We start from the raw sequence: 17648 nt of genomic DNA, 5'->3' as shown, positions 1-17648 counted from the left end.
AACAGAAACAATACTCCCACAGTATTATTAGAAATGCAGCTCAGATTCTCACGGTTATATCAAGCAACAGCTGCATAGCTGCTCCCTCCCTTTTTTTGGTGCAGATGGGAAGGAGGCTATTCGTAAAAAAACAAAACTACTGTAATTGCATGGTTAAGGAACAGAAGTCCACAAAAACGGCTGCAATATATCAGTCCTGCAGGTTTATTATGAAAACTTTTGGCTTGGTATTTAATAGCAACATACTTGGTTTATAATAATAAATCTCAGCATACCTGGATTGCTAAAGAAGAGTACGAATTGTGGCTTCAGTACACAAGAAAATACCTTTTATATATTAAAAGGTAACCAATTTGATGTTAATTTTGCTGTAAAGCACTGAGCTGAGTTATCCAAAAGCAGCTCTCCATTTTCTTAATTCCAAGCAGTGGGATTTCCTTGAAAAACAGCCCTTACTATTGTTAATTGCTTGCTTCAGCTAAAGCTGCTATAAGGTTTGAATACAAAGGGTACTCGACAAGTTTTCAGGTATATTTTATTACAGTCATCTTTTTGTGTGTGTACATACATACAATAGACAGGAGGACTGTGTGTATGGAATGTACTGCTGATCACAAAAACAAAGTTAGAAACAAGCAAAAATGTCTATGTGATAATCAGTTATGTGTGTATAAACTCAATGAATATCCTGTATATGAACAGCAAATTGATTCTCTTGTGGATCCATATATAGACAAAATGATACCATGCAAGAGAGGCATTAGCAGCCCTGAGGGAACACCAAGGTTTCAGAAGTGCAACCCCCCCCCCCCAATCCTGAAACAGCACACTAAAGACCATGGAATGCTGACTAGTGGTAGTGGGGAATAGAATGGAATCTCTTGGAAGAGGCCATAGCTGGCTGGCTAGAAGCCTGAACAGGACCATACACATTGAAGTGTTTTGTTGCATTTTCCACTTGTATGCCTTGAAAATGAGACTTGGGGTAAGGTTGGGGCTTGCCAAGGTAGTAGACACGCATACTACTACAACTAGGAATAATTTTTATTTATTCCCTGCCCAGTGTGCTGTAAGTAAGCATTATGGCAACTATCAAGAATTAAATCCAGACCCCAGTGGTCAGTTTGCTCACTACTTTACTTTCATTTTGGACTAACAATTCACATAATTTTGAGAACAGCAGAGGCTTATTAATTTTAAATGTCCATACAGGGATCTGTGTTTTTAATTCACCCTTAGCAGAGTTAAAATGTCCTTGTAGAAATCCCTATTTTAAAATACTCAGAAGACAAGCTTCAGGAGGCAATACTGCTTGTTCAGGACATAATACTAACAGACTGGAGTGGTGTGGAAATATTTTTTTCCTGGAAGTCCTCAAATTAATAGAGCTTGTTCTCTGTTATATGATTTTACTTTGGATTGCACAGCTGTATGTTTCCTGCTGGAAACTGGCCCTTCCCTGGCAACTACTTGCTCCATAGATGCTCTACTATATCGTAAACAGCATCCTGTCTGCACAGTGGTGGAGATACCTATAGGATGCCAGCAAACCTGAGCAAGAAAGTGCTCTCCCTTGCAGTCGTTTCCAGCAGCATACAGGCTTTAACTGTGGAGGCAGAACATAGCCTGATCCAGAACATAATGACAAGCCATGATAGCTGTTATGAGTGCTTTTTCTTTCAAATAAAAGTGAGCAGTCAACCATACTTTTAAAATGTGTGAATACGATACGATATCTTTATTGTCATTGTCCCTTGCAGAACAATGAAATTGAAGAACTACAAAACTACATAAAACTACTACAAAACTACATAAAACTACTACAAAACTACATAAAACATTCAAAAACCCCTAAAAACTCTAAAACCCCATTTTAAAATACACTATACTACAGAGGGACGCAGGTGGCGCTGTGGGTTAAAGCCTCAGCACCTAGGACTTGCCGATCGAAAGGTCGGTGGTTCGATTCCCTGCTGCGGGGTGCGCTCCCGCTGCTCGGTCCCAGCGCCTGCCAACCTAGCAGTTCGAAAGCACCTCCGGGTGCAAGTAGATAAATAGGGACCGCTTACCAGCGGGAAGGTAAACGGCGTTTCCGTGTGCGGCTCTGGCTCGCCAGATGCAGCTTTGTCACGCTGGCCACGTGACCCGGAAGTGTCTGCGGACAGCGCTGGCCCCTGGCCTCTTAAGTGAGATGGGCGCACAACCCCAGAGTCTGTCAAGACTGGCCCGTACGGGCAGGGGTACCTTTACCTTTACCTTTATACTACAAAGACCCCTTATGCTGCGTTTAGAACCAGAATTGCATTTGCGTAGAAACTTTCTCAGGTGGCTAGTCCTGGCCTTTATAACCCTATACCTTCTTCCAGAAGGCAGAAGCTGAAAGAGATCATTTCCGGGGTGCGTACTATCCTGTGCTATCTCTGCTGCTTTCTTATAGCGCCTAGCACAGGCGTTCTCTCCCCAGGTTAGGTCGTCTCTCAACTCCATTCCCAGAAATCGAAACACCGAGAACTGTTCCACGCACTTCCCCTCAATAATAAGTGGCTGAATATTCAATTTACATTTCCTAAAGTCCACAATGATCTCTTTTGTTTTCTTTAAGTTAAGGAGTAAGTTGTTTTTCCTGCACCATTCCCCCAACTGCTCAACTTCCTTCCTATCGGCCACCTCCCTCTTTCCAGCCGTAATTAAACCAACCACTGTTGTATCATCTGCAAACTTAATGATCTTATTACTGGGGTATTTGGGGGCACAGTCAGCTGTATAGAACTTACATAAAAGCGGGCTCAACACAGACCCCTGCAGCGTCTCCGTATTCATGATGAGATCCGCAGAGACGTGGGAACCCAACCTGACCCTTTGGGAATGGTTTGATAGAAAATCTAATATCCACCTGCACAAACATGGTGGAAGTCCCAGGTGTAATAATTTGGGCACCAATCTATGCAGAAGAATAGTATTAAATGCAGAATAACATAGAGCTTGGCCTCCTACTGCTGCTGTCTTGCAGCAGTAAAGCTATTAGATTTTGAGATCCTGACTGATGGTAAATGCATTTTATCCCAACCAGTGGAGTTTTGTAACTTTTATTACTGTCCACGCTGTTGTAGGTTGGCCCAAAAGGAAATGGGATCACTCTTAGGCACAAATATGCCTTCGTTGTATACCATGCAAGTAAATTTAGGGCGACTTGGCTTTTAAGTAAAACACAGCGCTGCGAGTCGGATAATAGACTTCTTTACTTAGAAGCCCTGTTGAGTTTATTGGGATTGCAGATTTTCAGTATAAACCTGCTTACTCAGAAGTACAGTATATCTTTTGGAGACATTGTTGCCGGGTTAAAAGCCCCCATCAACCCGACCCTAACCATTGGCCATGCCGGCTGGGACTGACGAGGGTTTGAGTTTAAAAGACAGCTGGCGGGTCGCAGGTTCGACTCCTCATATTCAGCCTTACTTGCTTTGTGTGCTCGTGGCATTGTTACACTTCTCTGGACAATGTACGCGAGCGTGTGGCTGCGGCATAGCGTCTGAACTTAAAAACAAACTCCCAAGTTTTGCTGCCGGAGCATCCAGGGCAAGACATCCGACGGATCGGAGAACGGAATGCAGGGGAATAAGAATGATGAAATGGAAAACACTCGAGTAGGGGAGTTGGCGGAGCTCATTCACCTCAAAACGCACCAGCCGACGGGCAAGCGGCAAGCGCGCGCAAGACGCAGCAATGTGCGTCCTAGGCGTCCTTCCGCTCACTACGCGCGCCGCCGCCGCCGCCATTGTGAGGCGGCCGTTGCCATGAGATTGTTCCCTACGAAGGCAGCTTCAGCTTTTGCCTGAAGGACCCCTAGAGGCAGTAAACGACGTGTAGGTTAACCATCTCCTCCCCCTCTTACATAGGAGTGGTAGTTTGTGCTCTGCTCTCTCTGCCTCTATCGCTCTCCCAGTTGGAAGAGGAGACAGGCATACCTTGAGGGGAAGAGTGACATACTATATATATAGAGAAAGAGATCTCCCTTTCTGTTTGCCGGTCTGCTTTAGTTCAGGCGCTGCAGTAGACAGCCCCGTGCTCTGCGAGGGTGGGGGGGCGGAGGCAGCTCCGAGGGGCCCTCGCTTCGATTCGGCCCCGCCCCGCCTGATCCTTATAAGACGCGACGGCCGCGAGCCGCCTTTAGTAGTCTCGCTGGTTTCACTCGGGTGGCGTCGCAGAGGGAGGGGCTGAGAGCCGCTGCTGTTGCTGCCTCACGGTGAGTAAGGGCTAGGCCTGGCCTGCGCCTAGGCCCTGCTCCTTAGTTTGGGGGCGCCGGGGAGTTGAGGCAGGAAGCCGCGGAAGGGAAAAAAGGGAGAGAAGTTAGCAGGGCGGGATTGGAAGGCCTCAGCGGAGGGAAGGGCTGAGGGACTTTATTTGCAGGTGGTTGCTAAGGGAGCGGTCTCTTCCTCCTCCTCCTCCTCCTCCCCCCCCCTTGCTAAGGGGTGTCTCCGCCACCTGCTCCTCCAGCAGCGGGATTGGAGAGTGCTGTGGAAGAAGAGAAGGTAACCCGTAAATTGCCTTGGGACAAGCACCCCCCCACGTCACTTATTTATGCGTCCCACATCTCTGAAGCCAATAAAACAGGCTCTTTTTATCTCTGTTTTTCGCCTCTTCTCTCTCCCCACCCCCCCATTTTTAATGTTCGTGCACAATAAAGCATTAACAAAAGAAGGCGGTTTCGTGTGTTGCATTTCCGGAATAGTTCATGTTGGGGCATGAACTATTCTCCCCCCCCCCCCATGTAGACTTGTATCCCCTCCGCTGTATGAGAGTACTCGAGAGAAGGGTGTAAATGGGATTTTTTTTTTAGTGTGCTTGTTGTATATGTAGAACTCGCTCCACCGTTTTGCTTGGTTACCCTACCAACAAGAAACGGCGTTATAAACAATATTCTCTTACTCCTTTTTTAAATAAAAAGCCTTGAGATTGGGAGTTTAAAAATGATCAGTAACATAAATTGTGTTTCGGTAGACTGATCCGCTAGCTAGGATTAATCACTGTTTACAACCGTTTAGGTATAAAGCCCCCCCCCCCCCCCGATTGAATCTTCTGTAAAATGCAGGGTCAGACTGCTAGTCTGTAAAGAGAAGCTTGTAGAATTTTTGTTTGACAAAGTTATCCTGTGGAAAAGGCCAGGGGGAGCACTTAGTGTGATAGTCTGAGCTCTGAGGCATTGCTCTCCACTACTTCTGACTGCGTACTTTGTAGCAGACGCATACTAAAATATCAGTATAAATTAGTTGTTTTCCAACCCGTTGTACACAAAGCCACACAAATCAGTTTTTGTATGGTTTCTCTGTTGTAAGTAGAATTATAGTTAAATAGCTGAAATGGAGAACTGGGAAGAATAACAAAGTTGAGTTGAAAAATAATATGCAGTGTCTTGCGTTTTGGTAGAAATCAAGGAAAACAACTATTCAAAAATAGTGTAATTATATATCATGTCTTCTGGCATAAAACCAAACACTTAATGACAAAATGCTTGTTTGCCCCAACAATTCTCCGCTACTCTATATATTTTTTTACTGTGCAGTATACAGTACTCAGTTGCTAGTCAAGAGCCATACAGAATACTGTCATTCTTTAAAAAAATGTTTCTAATAAACTAAAGCAGCTAAAAAAGCACATTAGAAAATAGACTTGGTAGTAGTAGTCAAACCAAATTAATGATGTAACTTCCTGTAACATGATTCACTGTGTATATATGCATACATTTATCTTGAAATTAAAACTTAGCTTGGCCTAAAAAGTTTTTTTGAAAGGTTATCTTTTAAATATATATTTTTTTCAGACATATGTAGTGCAAAAGTGTATACTCTTGTTTTGCTGTCGTTAAATTGCCTAGTGTGTTTGTGTGTGACACATTTACTTTTAAAAGAAGTACAAGACCCTAATGTTCATATTTTGGAACTCAAAATCTGATGAAGGTATCTTAATATTTTGGTAATAAACTATGGGAGATAAGCAGCTGGAAAAGATTGCGTGCCATTTAATTTCAGTTTGTGATGCACTTGGCATGTACTCAATGTTATGCAGTGGCTAAGTTGATTGCTGCCAAGATCAGCAGTACTGAGAAGGTACAGTAAACCTATAGAATGGGAGGTTAATGCTGCATGGAGCAGATTTTGGATCTGTGGACTATTAGCCTCCCTCAAGGAAAAAACGCATTGTGCACCAACGCAATTGTATGAGATGAAGGAAAATTTGTCTGCAGTTCTTTCCCCAGAGCCCAATTCTAAAACTGGATTTGCTTGCTATATCAATATCTATGAGTCAGCTTTCTGTGAGAGATTTTACAAGAATTGGCTACTAAAGTGTGGTGAGGTTCTTTAAAAATGTGCTTACCTAGCTGGTAAATGCACAACTTACTGTACTTTCTGCAGTGCTTGGGGATAGAGCTTATTTCCAGTAATTTGTCAACAAAATTCTGTTAATTATATTTCTGATGTTACATAGTAAAAAGAATAGCCTGTGATTCTTGCAACTGGGTTTTTCCAGAAGTCAATTTGAAAGTCAGAAAGGTTAAAACATGGTGAATTTTTTTTAACGCGGTTACTTGGTATCAAGCAACTTTGCAGTTTTCACTTTGTTATAAAAATGAAAGCTTTCTCTTTCCACTGGGTGCTAAAAGCAAAAATGCATTAAGCAGTTGTTTGAAAGTGCAGCATCATATGTTGGAAACTTGCCTAGAACATAGTCTAGAGATAACAGAAGTCAGGACACTGGCTGAGATTCAAGTTTTGGTGAGGTATGCAAGCAGTTCTCCAAATTTGTGACTGAACATATATTTTAAAAAATAAAAGTGGTGCACAAACAGCTCAGGTTCAGTGAAAGCAATTTCATACTGCACTTTCTATCCAAATGTAACTTGAGATCCTGATTAAACGATACTTTCAATACTTGATTAAATCACCTACTTAGTATTGCATATTCTGGCAACTGAGAAGACATTTTTAAAAAACCAAATGTTGAGCTACTGCAAGGGCAAAAGGTGAGCTGCAACCAGTTCAAGTTTCTTTATAGCCGTTAATGTGTGTGGTGATCTTAGCAATCCATTACTTCTGGTCAGCTCCTTTCTGCAATACAGAGACAAAATTTATTTCCCTTTCCGTGTAATATTATTTTTCAGTAGAAGATGCACTGTGTAACAAAACTGTCCTATAAACAAATTATTTTATTATTAAATTTGTATACCACTTCATTCAAAGATCTGCCCTTTGCAGCATAAAAATAATTTTGTAGCTTTTTTATTATTTAAAATGTAGCTAACATTAACTATATTTCCCCATCATAGATGCCTTCAATTAAACTGCAGAGTTCTGATGGAGAAATATTTGAGGTTGACGTTGAAATTGCAAAGCAGTCTGTAACCATCAAGACAATGTTGGAAGGTAAGGGAAGTATGAAGATATGTAACTTGGAATGAGTGGGTCTGAAGATGGTTGCTGCATACCAGGAATAGATTAATTCTTAGCTTAACATGAAGTAACTATGGGAATCATACCTGGAAAACTTGAGATAAAGGTAAATCTATTTAGGCCATACAATATTTCAGCCACTGTGCATCGTGCACATGACTGCAACTAACACTTTTTTTCTTTTCCCACAAGTGCTACATAGAAAGTCCCTTAGGGGGGGGTCTCATGCTGGAGGTGGGTGTGACCTATATGAATACATACAGCACCTCCCTATGCACACAGACTTTCACTGCATATAATGCCCCCCACACAGAGCACATTCACTTACCACACATGCAGGTGCACAGCTCCCTTCTCTCACACACCCTTCACTCTCACTCCTTTTGTCTTTCTGAAGACAATAGACAGTTTCCTCATTTCCTTGCTATTATACAGATGATTGGAAAGTCCCTCTCTTGATTTCCATGGTGGGTCACTGACGAGCAAGAGTGTAATGGCTTTAAAGTCTGAGCAGTTTCTTGTACGATTTTGAAGTAAAACAGCTGTTCGCAGGCACTACCACATTAGTCATGGCTACCATGACATGGCAGTCACTTACCTTCCACCTTCAGGGCACTCGAAGCAAATGTGGTCGTTTGGTTGGATTCTTCAACTTCTAATCAGAGCTTTTGAATGCAGACTTCTGTTTATGCATTGGTTCAAAAGCTGTTATGAAGATGGGTGACGTATGTTTCAGCTAAAATCTTAAAGGGATTCCCACATGCAGTAAAATATGAAATTAAACCTTACTAATCGTTCAGAGGCAATCTTCTATGTCAAATTAGATTGATTGAACTAGGGAGCGGATCTTCAAAGGAATGGAAAAACAGTCATAGGAATACGAGACATTAAAACTGGATGCTACATATCTGATAGAGCTTGAGGAGGATCATGTTTTTAGCCAGGACTGGAACTGTATATGTACTCAGGAGTGTATCATGGAGGTATTTCAAAGCTCAGCATGGCAGATTTTTCAACACTTAATAACAAAGCTTTTGTTTAGGACGTAGTGGATGTTCACCGTGCCTGTTCCTGTTATGGCTGAGCCTTTGTAAAGTGATAGTATATATTTGAGTGGGTAGCTGGAATTGTGAGCTGGAAGCAATTAAATTTTGCAGGATGAAAGCTTAATTCTGACTGCCAGCAAATTAAAAGGGAGCCATGGAACTTAACCATATGGCCTTTATGTAAAGCGAATGTTTATAATCCTTAGAAACAGGGATCCAACAGTCTTATGGACTGTTTCCCAATATTTTCTTGCAGCTCTGTTTCTATTTCTGAGTTTTTGGTATTTTTCATATAGAATTTGTATTTTTATATTTCCCCACTGCTGCTATATTTCCCGCTGCTAGATATGTTAGCCCATAGAAAGGTACATATAAGAATATGCTAGTGAGACCTTATGAGCGTCTTGCTATTTCAACATAGTTTTCAAGAGATGCATTCCACTTATCTGGTGTTTTTTTGTGACTCATAAGGGGGAAAGAGCTAGTGTTGCCCAGATAATCTTGGTAATAGGGTAACTAAAAAACATAGGAAATGTGTTAAAAAACTTCTAAAGCATTCTTGAAAGCCCCTGAGTTGGCACTGCTGTACCAACATTAATGCCTTGTTATTTTTGCTGCTATTTTAGGGCAGTACACAGTTGCTGTAAAACAGATAAATCCATCAAGTAATGGCGCAGCTTAACGTCTGTCTTTTAATAATCAGTGCTTCACATTGATCTATTACTTCTTAAGCTCTTAATCTAACCAAATGCTTATGACCTGCTATCTGAAGTTACCACAAAATTGAACATGTGGGCTCCCCCCCCCCAATATCATGCTCATGTGATTATCTTCTAGATTTTAGATTTCATTAATCATGATTGGGACATTGTATCAGCCATTGCTCCATGTGCTTAAAAATGTTTGGTTTGACTCAATAGAACATAAAGATGCTGCATGCGCATTCGTGTTGATGTGAGTTTTGAGATGTGTTTAGATAATTACAAACATCTTGGCAAACTTTTAAAAATTATTTTATTTACTTCATAAGCAATCAGTTCTCTGTTAAGTTCTAATATGGCAATTATGCATTGATAAAAGTACTTCACAAGCTAAACAGCAGCTCTGATTTTACCAAAGGGCATGCCATATTTCCTGAAGTTGAAACTGTTAATAGGGGCGGGGAGGGGAGGGGCCATACTCTGAATGAAGTACAGTATCGGGTTCATTGGTGTAGATAAGAGCTTTAAAAGGTACTTCTGTATTGGCTACTACACACAAATGGAAAGAGCAACAAAAGGCTGAGGTTATTTTGTGCACAGCTCATTTTATGCTATGGAAGGGGAGTGAACATTGAGGAAGGGCTTAAAGGGCTATTTGTATGTGTGCTGATTTGCCTAGGGAAAATCAATCTGTTTTTGTGGTTGGAGTGTTTAGAATCAGGGACTTAGGTTGTGAATCAGAAGCTAGACCAGGGGTCGGCAACCCGCGGCTCCGGAGCCACATGTAGCTCTTTTACACCTTTGCCACGGCTCCGGGGCAGATACTAGCGAGGGGAGGAGGCGCATTGTGTGCCCCGACACTCCCCACTGTGGCAGGCGCTGTACTGGCTGTGTCGCATGGGGGCGGTGTGTGTGTTAGTCACACACTGTCCCGACGTCACTTTCCCGCCTGCCCGCCTGCTACATTGTAAGGGGCATGTACGCTGGTTTTGAAGGGGAGTGAAGAACACACACACAAAAAAGGTAACTTGTTAATTTAACGTTTATTTCTATGAGGAGGAGTAATTCTGAGGGGTCAAACAAAGAAACAATAAAAAAGTGACAAAAAAGTTATTTTTATAATGACGAGTTTTGCGGCTCCCAGTTTTTTTTCTTCGGAAATGGGTCCAAGTGGCTCTTTTTGTCTTAAAGGTTGCAGACCCCTGAACTAGACCAAATGGAATCCTTGGGGCTCCTTACAGTTTATGCAGTATGTTATCCTTGTGGCGGTAAATCTTCACACCGTACATGTATGCTAGTAGCTGGGGAAGGCGAGGCAGATCAGGACAGAGGAACATACTTTTTTTTACAGTTTGGCGATATATATTCCTGTAAGTAAGTTCCATGGAGTCCTTCCATGTGGCTTTACGTCTGTGTGGTGGGTACAGGTTGATGCATTTATTGGTATTATACACACACATTGACTCTTTCTGCCTGGGAGTCAAAAAAGCAGAAGTTCATGTTCACCAGTTGGTCTGTTAGCGTCAACTGCTAAGGACCTTCGCAAAGACACTGTTACTTGCTAAGGTAGCAACGTTTGTCAACATGGCTGCTGCAGCAGCAATAGACAAAATGGCTTATTGGCTGAGAACTGTGTGAATTCCATGAGTGAGGAAGTAAAGTAGAAGACAAGGTTCTTCCTTTCCCTACCAGACAAAACACAAGATAGTGGCAAAGGCAAACAACTTAAGACTGCAGTTCTGTGCACATTGAACTAGAATGGTTGCTTCATATATGCATATGATCAGACTATGGGGAATTTACCAGCCAAAATATCAGCTGCAGGCCTCTCAAATTACTAGTCAAGTAAGTCAGCACTTCCATCAGTTGCCTAGAGAGAGTGTGAATATTAATTTCTTGGAAATCTTCAAGAAAAGATTAGATGGCCTGACCATCTGTTTTAATACTTCAGCTAGGAATATGTCCTCCCTTGAGCAGGAGTTAGGCAATATGGCTAGCATTACTTCTAACAAAATCAGTCTTGAATACAAATAGAATCAATTTATTAATAATTTGCACTGTGTAGCCTGTGCATTTTGCATAAGCTACATGTTGGAAAAGAGTATATTTTAGTAAAGAACAGGATCTGAATGTACCTATATTGCAGTAGAAGGTGCCTTTTAAGAAATGTAGGGGTTCTGGCTATGTAAATTACTTGTCTTTTTTCTATTCTCAGATTTGGGAATGGATGATGAAGGGGATGATGATCCTGTCCCTCTTCCAAACGTTAATGCAGCTATATTAAAAAAGGTAATGTTGAGCATGATTTTTGTTTGGGTAATATGAGCTTTCAGACTCAGCCTTGTTGTATGCAGTATAGCCATCTTTTCTGAAAATGGTTCTTCTATTGTGAGAAGTCTAGCCAGTGCTGGGAAAATTAAGTTATATTTTTATTTGGGATAATATAATACTACATTCAGGTAGCACATCCATTTGTATTGCAGTAGTTTTATGGAGCATACACACAACCTTTTAGTTGCTATATGTGGCTTAACTGTTCATCTTACATTTCTGTGTCATTCTAAGCAGTCTTACTTGTTGCCATCTTCCCTATACATGATAGAGTCTATATTTGCATTATTTATAAGTTCTGTGTAAGCAACCTCATATAATTCCAGTTGCATGGAGGGAGGAAGAAGGGCCATTCTTGCTGATCCCACCCCCTCTGTTACTTGTCTTTTACTCAGTTCCACCACATACCACATTTTGGAGGGCAAAGCCTGAAGCAGGAAGCCTCTGCTTCTTCTGGGTAGAGTTTCCTGTGCAGTTTTGAATATTAGAGCTCTGCTGGATCAGGCCAGTGGCCTGCATAGTTCAACATCTGGTTCTCAACAGTAGCCAGACAGATGCCCATGGGAGGTCTACAGACAGGACCAGAGTACAACAGTGCTCATTTGTGATTCCATGCAAATTTTATTCAGAGGCATACTATCTCTGACAGTGGAGGTAGAAAATAGCCATTGTGGCTTTATCATACATTTAATTTGTCAAATCCTGTTTTAAAAGCCTTTCAAATTGCTAGCTATCACTTCATCTTGTGAAGGTGAATTGTGTAGCTTAACTGTGTGCTGTGTAAAGAAATATAGTGGTACCTTGGTTTACGAACTTAATCCGTTCCGGACATCCGCTCTTAAACCAAAGCGTTCTTAAACCAAGGCGTGCTTTCCCATAGCAGTGGGGGACTCAATTTACAAATGGAACACACTCAACATAAAGCGAAACATGTTCTGCTTCCAAGGCAAAGTTCACAAACCAAAACGTCTACTTTTGGATTTGCAGCATTCATAATCCAAGTTGTTCATAAACTAAGCTGTTCTTAAAGCAAGGTACCACTGTACTTTATTTTGTCTGGTCCGGATCTTCAAGCATACAGCTTCACTGAATCACCCCTATTACTAGTAATATGAGAGAGAAAAACTTCTCCCTGCCCACTTTCTCCATACTATGTCTGTACAGAATGTTCCAAATGAGGTTGCATCATAGATTTGTATAACAGCATTATGATATTGACTGTTTAACCATGTATAAATGTTTTGGGATTTAACTGGTTTCCGATAAGGCAGCATTTGTGAGCCAGTCTTCTCAAAATTTCATTCTGTTTGACTTTTTTTTTTGCCTCTTCCCACTTAATCTTTACAGTAGTTCTGTCAGTTTGAAAGTACTTAATTGGCATCACAAGATTGAAATGTGAGAAAGCAGTTCAGTATTAAGTGTGTGAAATCTTGTTTACAGCATTTGCAGACTGTGTTTTGAGATTATTCTACTGTCAGTTCTTCCCCTGAAAGGTTTGTATTGAGATAATTATGAGCAGCTGGTGGTATGCTTAAAAATGGCAGGATGTTTAGTTTAAATTAGTAAAACTTCCAGAAAAGATGAATGTTTTAACAGTTCTGTGTTATTGTATTAAGTAGTGGCTGTGCAAAAAGATCTCTGAACACTGATAAAACTAATTTGCTTGAAGTTTTAAGAGCAAATGTTTATTTTAGACTAAATAAACAAATATGAAGATATTTCATAAGCTACTTTAATTCCTTAAGGTAATCCAGTGGTGCACCCACCATAAAGATGACCCACCTCCCCCTGAGGATGATGAAAACAAAGAGAAACGAACTGATGACATCCCTGTGTGGGACCAAGAATTTCTTAAAGTAGACCAAGGAACTCTCTTTGAACTTATCCTGGTAGGTTGGTTTTGTATATTCAGGTGGTGCCAGGTGTTGTTGTAATGAACTTTGTAGATCAATGGAATATCACAAGGTATTATAGAAATTTCTAATACGAGAAGTGAGAGCCACCATGTGTTTGCTGGGTCCTTGTCCTTCCTGGCTTAGTCAGGTGGGAGGAGTTGCTGAGTAGGTAAGAGAAAGGTGAACAACTCTTCAGCAAGATGAGGTTTCAGCCTGCCTAAGTGGTAAGACCTTTGCTGAAAAAGGCCTCCCGGAGTTCCACTATTATGGATAATTATTAGCCAGTCTCCAATATTCCATTCTTGGACAAGGTGCTGAAGCATCTGGTGGCTTCTCAGCCTCACAAGTTCTTGGATGAGATGGATTGTCTAGATCCATTTCAGTCTGGATTCAGGCCTGGTTATGGGAAAAGAAATGGCTTTGGGTCCCTTGGTGGATGACCTATGCTGGAAGCTGGACAGGGAGAGTGTGCTGGACCTCTCAGTGGCTTTTGATACCATTGACCATGGTATCTACTATTATGAGACTTGGAGGAACTGTTTTAGGGTGGGTGTGGTCTATCTTGGAGGCCAAGCCCACATGGTGGTGCTGGGTAACTCCTGTCCAATATTTTGATTGATGGCTTGTTGCTTCCATTCTGGAAATGTCTGATCTGGCCACTGTGATCCATAGCTTAGTTACGTCCCATTTATATCAAGCTTTCTGTGGGTGTGCCGTTGCATAGTTTTTGGAAACTTCTGCAGTTCAGAATGCTGACCAGAGCTGGTTACAGGAAGAACAGAAATTCCTTATGTCAACAGCTCCACTGACTACTGGTTTGTTTCTGGGCACATTTCAAAGTGCTCATTATGACCTATAAAGCCCAATAAAGCTTGTGTCCAGGCTAACTGAAGGACCGTATCTCCCTCTATGAGCCTGCCTGGGTTTGATCTTCAAGGGAAACCTTTATTTTGGTCCTGCATGCATAATAAAGTTGCGCTTCAGCAAGTGAACATTACTTCAAGCATACATGTAAACTAGAAGCCTGCAACTAAAGGACACTGCTAAATTTTTGCTGCTGAATCCATAAATGAAATGAAGTGGCATCTTATGACAATACTTGTATAAGTAGGACTCTTTGTTTTCTTGTTCCTAGGGCCTTTCAGAGCAAAACTAGCTGACTGCTATGGCATAAACGTTTAGATTTGGTGTATTATAGATGCATGCTCCATAACTGAATGACCCTGTGTTCTGAAAATGCTTAATTCAGAGGTGGGGAACTTGAGACCCTTCAGATGTTGTTGGACTATGCCTCCCACATTTCCAGGCCAATGTGGTCAGTAGTCTAGAGTAATTGGAGTTATGAATGGGACATCCTGATGGGACGGTGTGTCTCTGGTCTAGAAAACGCTGCGCTGACTGCCAGTGAGCTACCAAGCCCAATTCAAGGTGACAGGCTGGTTTAGAAGGCCCTAATCTGATTGGGACTCAAGTAGCTAAAAATGCATCCCCCAAGTATCAACCATCTTGAACCTTATGATTGACATGTTGATGCTGCTAGATGAGCACTGACCTGTGGTGGCCTTCTTGGTAACTGTTCTCCAATGCCCTCCTTGGTGAATTGTTTCTTCCTCATTTTTAATATCCAAGAGGAATTTAAAAACATTTATGTTCACCTGGGCATTTGCCAGCTGAAAGACAATTTGCGGAAACCTTAAATTAATAGCTATGATACGTGACTGTTCTTAAGGTGTTTGATATACTTTTAATTTATTAAAATTGTATCATTTTGCTGTTTTATTATTTGCCACCCTAGCTCCTTGAGTGGAAGGGCAAGATAGAGATTTAATTAATAACAGTTCAGTGCCTGGCGTCCCCCGCCTGGCTTAATTGATGGTCCTTGTAAATGCTAAACAAAAAAGTATCAATAAAGTTATCTCGAGTAAACAAAAAACAAAAAATCAGACATCTTACTATAATATCATGCAAACAAGTAAATTACAATGAAATAGGAAATGTCTTTGTTATGGGCTGTTACTTTATAAAAATAAAAACCTGATGGTATAGTAAATTTTGGTGGTATTGCATTGAGCACAAGACATTAAATTGGTCTTTTCCCCCTAAAGGCTGCAAACTACTTAGACATCAAAGGCTTACTTGATGTGACGTGCAAGACAGTTGCAAATATGATTAAGGGAAAAACACCAGAAGAAATCCGCAAGACCTTCAATATCAAGAATGACTTCACTGAAGAAGAAGAAGCCCAGGTATGCCATAGTTTCTACCTTGGATTTAGTTGCTCTGCATAAAACAGGATCTGTACTACTCATTTTTTCTTAGTCCGTTGAAGATACATGATCTCATTGGTTGAACAACAAATCACTGGTGCTGGTCTCTGTGTGACATTCTATCCCAATTATTGTAGTCTCACTTAGGATTCTGGGTCTTTGTCATAATGATCCTCACAAAGATAAAGTACTTGCTCAAAGCTTGTTATGTGAAGCTAAGATGTGCCATATGAGAGACAGGCCATGCATGTAAGTTTTCCTTCACACTTTTGTATGGTGCTCCTCCTGCCCACATGCCTGATAAGCCTGTATGGAAATAGCCTCAATAGAAAATAAATACCATTCCCTTGGTTTCAGGCATGAGTACCATTTCCTTTGCTTTGCACACTTTCAGAAACCTTAAGTACTATGAATGTAATAAAGGCTGTCTTGATTTTTAGGTACGCAAAGAAAACCAGTGGTGTGAAGAAAAGTGAAGTCTTGTGCCTGACAACTGACACTGTAAGGATCGTTCCAAATACCAGTTGCACTGCTCTGTTTATAACTGTTAATATTAGACAAATGCAGCAGCAAATGAAGTTGTTCTTGTAGGGTGGTGTTCTCTTTGCATGTGTAATATTTGAATATAGATTTAAATCCTTTTGGCTGAGTTTCTACCAGTGTAATCCAATGTCCCCATACTTTTCCTCTGATACCAATAAAACTAAACTAAGTGTGGACTCCGTATGGCAATTCACACCGCAAGCTAGCCTTTCCATGCTTTTAAATGTGTCACTGTATCATTTAAAATATATAGGATGTCAGAAATTCAGCAACCTCTGGCACTGTAAATAAAATCAATTGCAAAAGTTTTCTGAAACAGAATTAATGAAGCCTGTTTTCATTCACATCCTAATGGCTTCTTAGAACAATGGGAAGTCTTGAAAAACCAGTTGCAGTAATTGTTTCTTCAATTCTACACCTTTATTTGTTGGGGACAAGTGACAACTGCCACAAACCATGTTGGTTTTGTTAGCTAAGGGTCAGTGCTAGAGGCGTGATGTAGAATTGATTCAGGCAGTTAGAGGTAGAGAGTTAAACCAATTTTTGGCCAGATAACAAAGATCATGCTTCTTTCTGGAAATCACAGTTTAGTTGCCTAGTCCCCTAAACCAGCAGATTAAATCCCACTGTGTGATCAAAAGATATTACCAAAGCTAAAATTCCATGGATAGTACATGTTGGTGCTTGCTATGTTAGACAAGCTGCAGTATTTTCCTGTAGTTTTTTAAAAAAATCTTAGTTCTGTGAAAGTCTTAGTCTGCAGTGTTGTACATGACGTCAGATTGCAGTGACTTGTCACTGTGCATATGCAGTATGATACTGATGTTGTGCCATTTGATGGTTGTTTAGGAAAAAACCACTTGCAAGTAAGACTGTTTCTTTTTTCCCCAGTTTCTACAGTTCCCCTGTAGGAATTAGGATGTTCGTATGTACTAAGCATTGAGGCATCCCCTTGGCTTGTATTGCATTCCATTTTCTGTATACACACTAGAATAGAACAAAACCCTAATAAATATACTTCACTTCAAAGATCAGTGGTGACCTTTGAATGTTCTATACAGAATAAGATACCTGGAGTTAAATGAGGCAGTTAAAATGGAAACATGCATAGCAACCAATGTGCATATTGCTCCACAACTTCACAAGCTGTTAACATGAAATGATTGTACAGTGGTGCCCCGCAAGACGAACGCCTCGCAAGACGAAAAACCCGCTAGACGAAAGGGTTTTCCGTTTTGGAGGCGCTTCGTAAAACGAATTCCCCTATGGGGTTGCTTCGCAAGACGAAAAAAATCTTGCATCCCCCTGCGGGTTTTTTTCGCTTTTTTCTTCCTTTTTTTAAGCCGCTAAGCCGCTTATCAGCTGTTCCACTGATAAGCCGCTTAACAGCTGATCGCTGGAAGCCGCTTGACAGCTGTAG

General features: G+C 41.1%; 1 protein-coding gene across 2 annotated transcripts; it reads left to right on the top strand.

Annotated features, from left to right (window-relative positions):
* Positions 1–4083: 4083 nt before the first annotated feature.
* Positions 4084–17257, top strand: SKP1 (S-phase kinase associated protein 1). Of its 2 annotated transcripts, none has more exons than XM_081894658.1 (6): positions 4084–4243; positions 7322–7418; positions 11408–11481; positions 13269–13412; positions 15524–15664; positions 16126–17257. In XM_081894658.1, exons 2-6 carry the CDS (start codon positions 7322–7324, stop codon positions 16159–16161), a joined length of 492 nt encoding a protein of 163 aa, XP_081750784.1. In that variant the 5' UTR covers positions 4084–4243; the 3' UTR covers positions 16162–17257. The 2 variants fall into 2 exon arrangements, with proteins under 2 accessions (XP_081750784.1, XP_081750785.1); XM_081894659.1 differs by lacking the exon at positions 4084–4243 and adding an exon at positions 4350–4529.
* Positions 17258–17648: the final 391 nt, after the last annotated feature.

The sequence above is a fragment of the Podarcis melisellensis genome (assembly GCF_964234715.1).
Source record: "Podarcis melisellensis genome assembly, chromosome: 2".
Taxonomy (NCBI): Eukaryota; Metazoa; Chordata; class Lepidosauria; order Squamata; family Lacertidae; genus Podarcis; species Podarcis melisellensis.
Note: the sequence above shows the minus strand (reverse complement) of the source record. Positions and strands in the feature narration are given on the sequence as shown.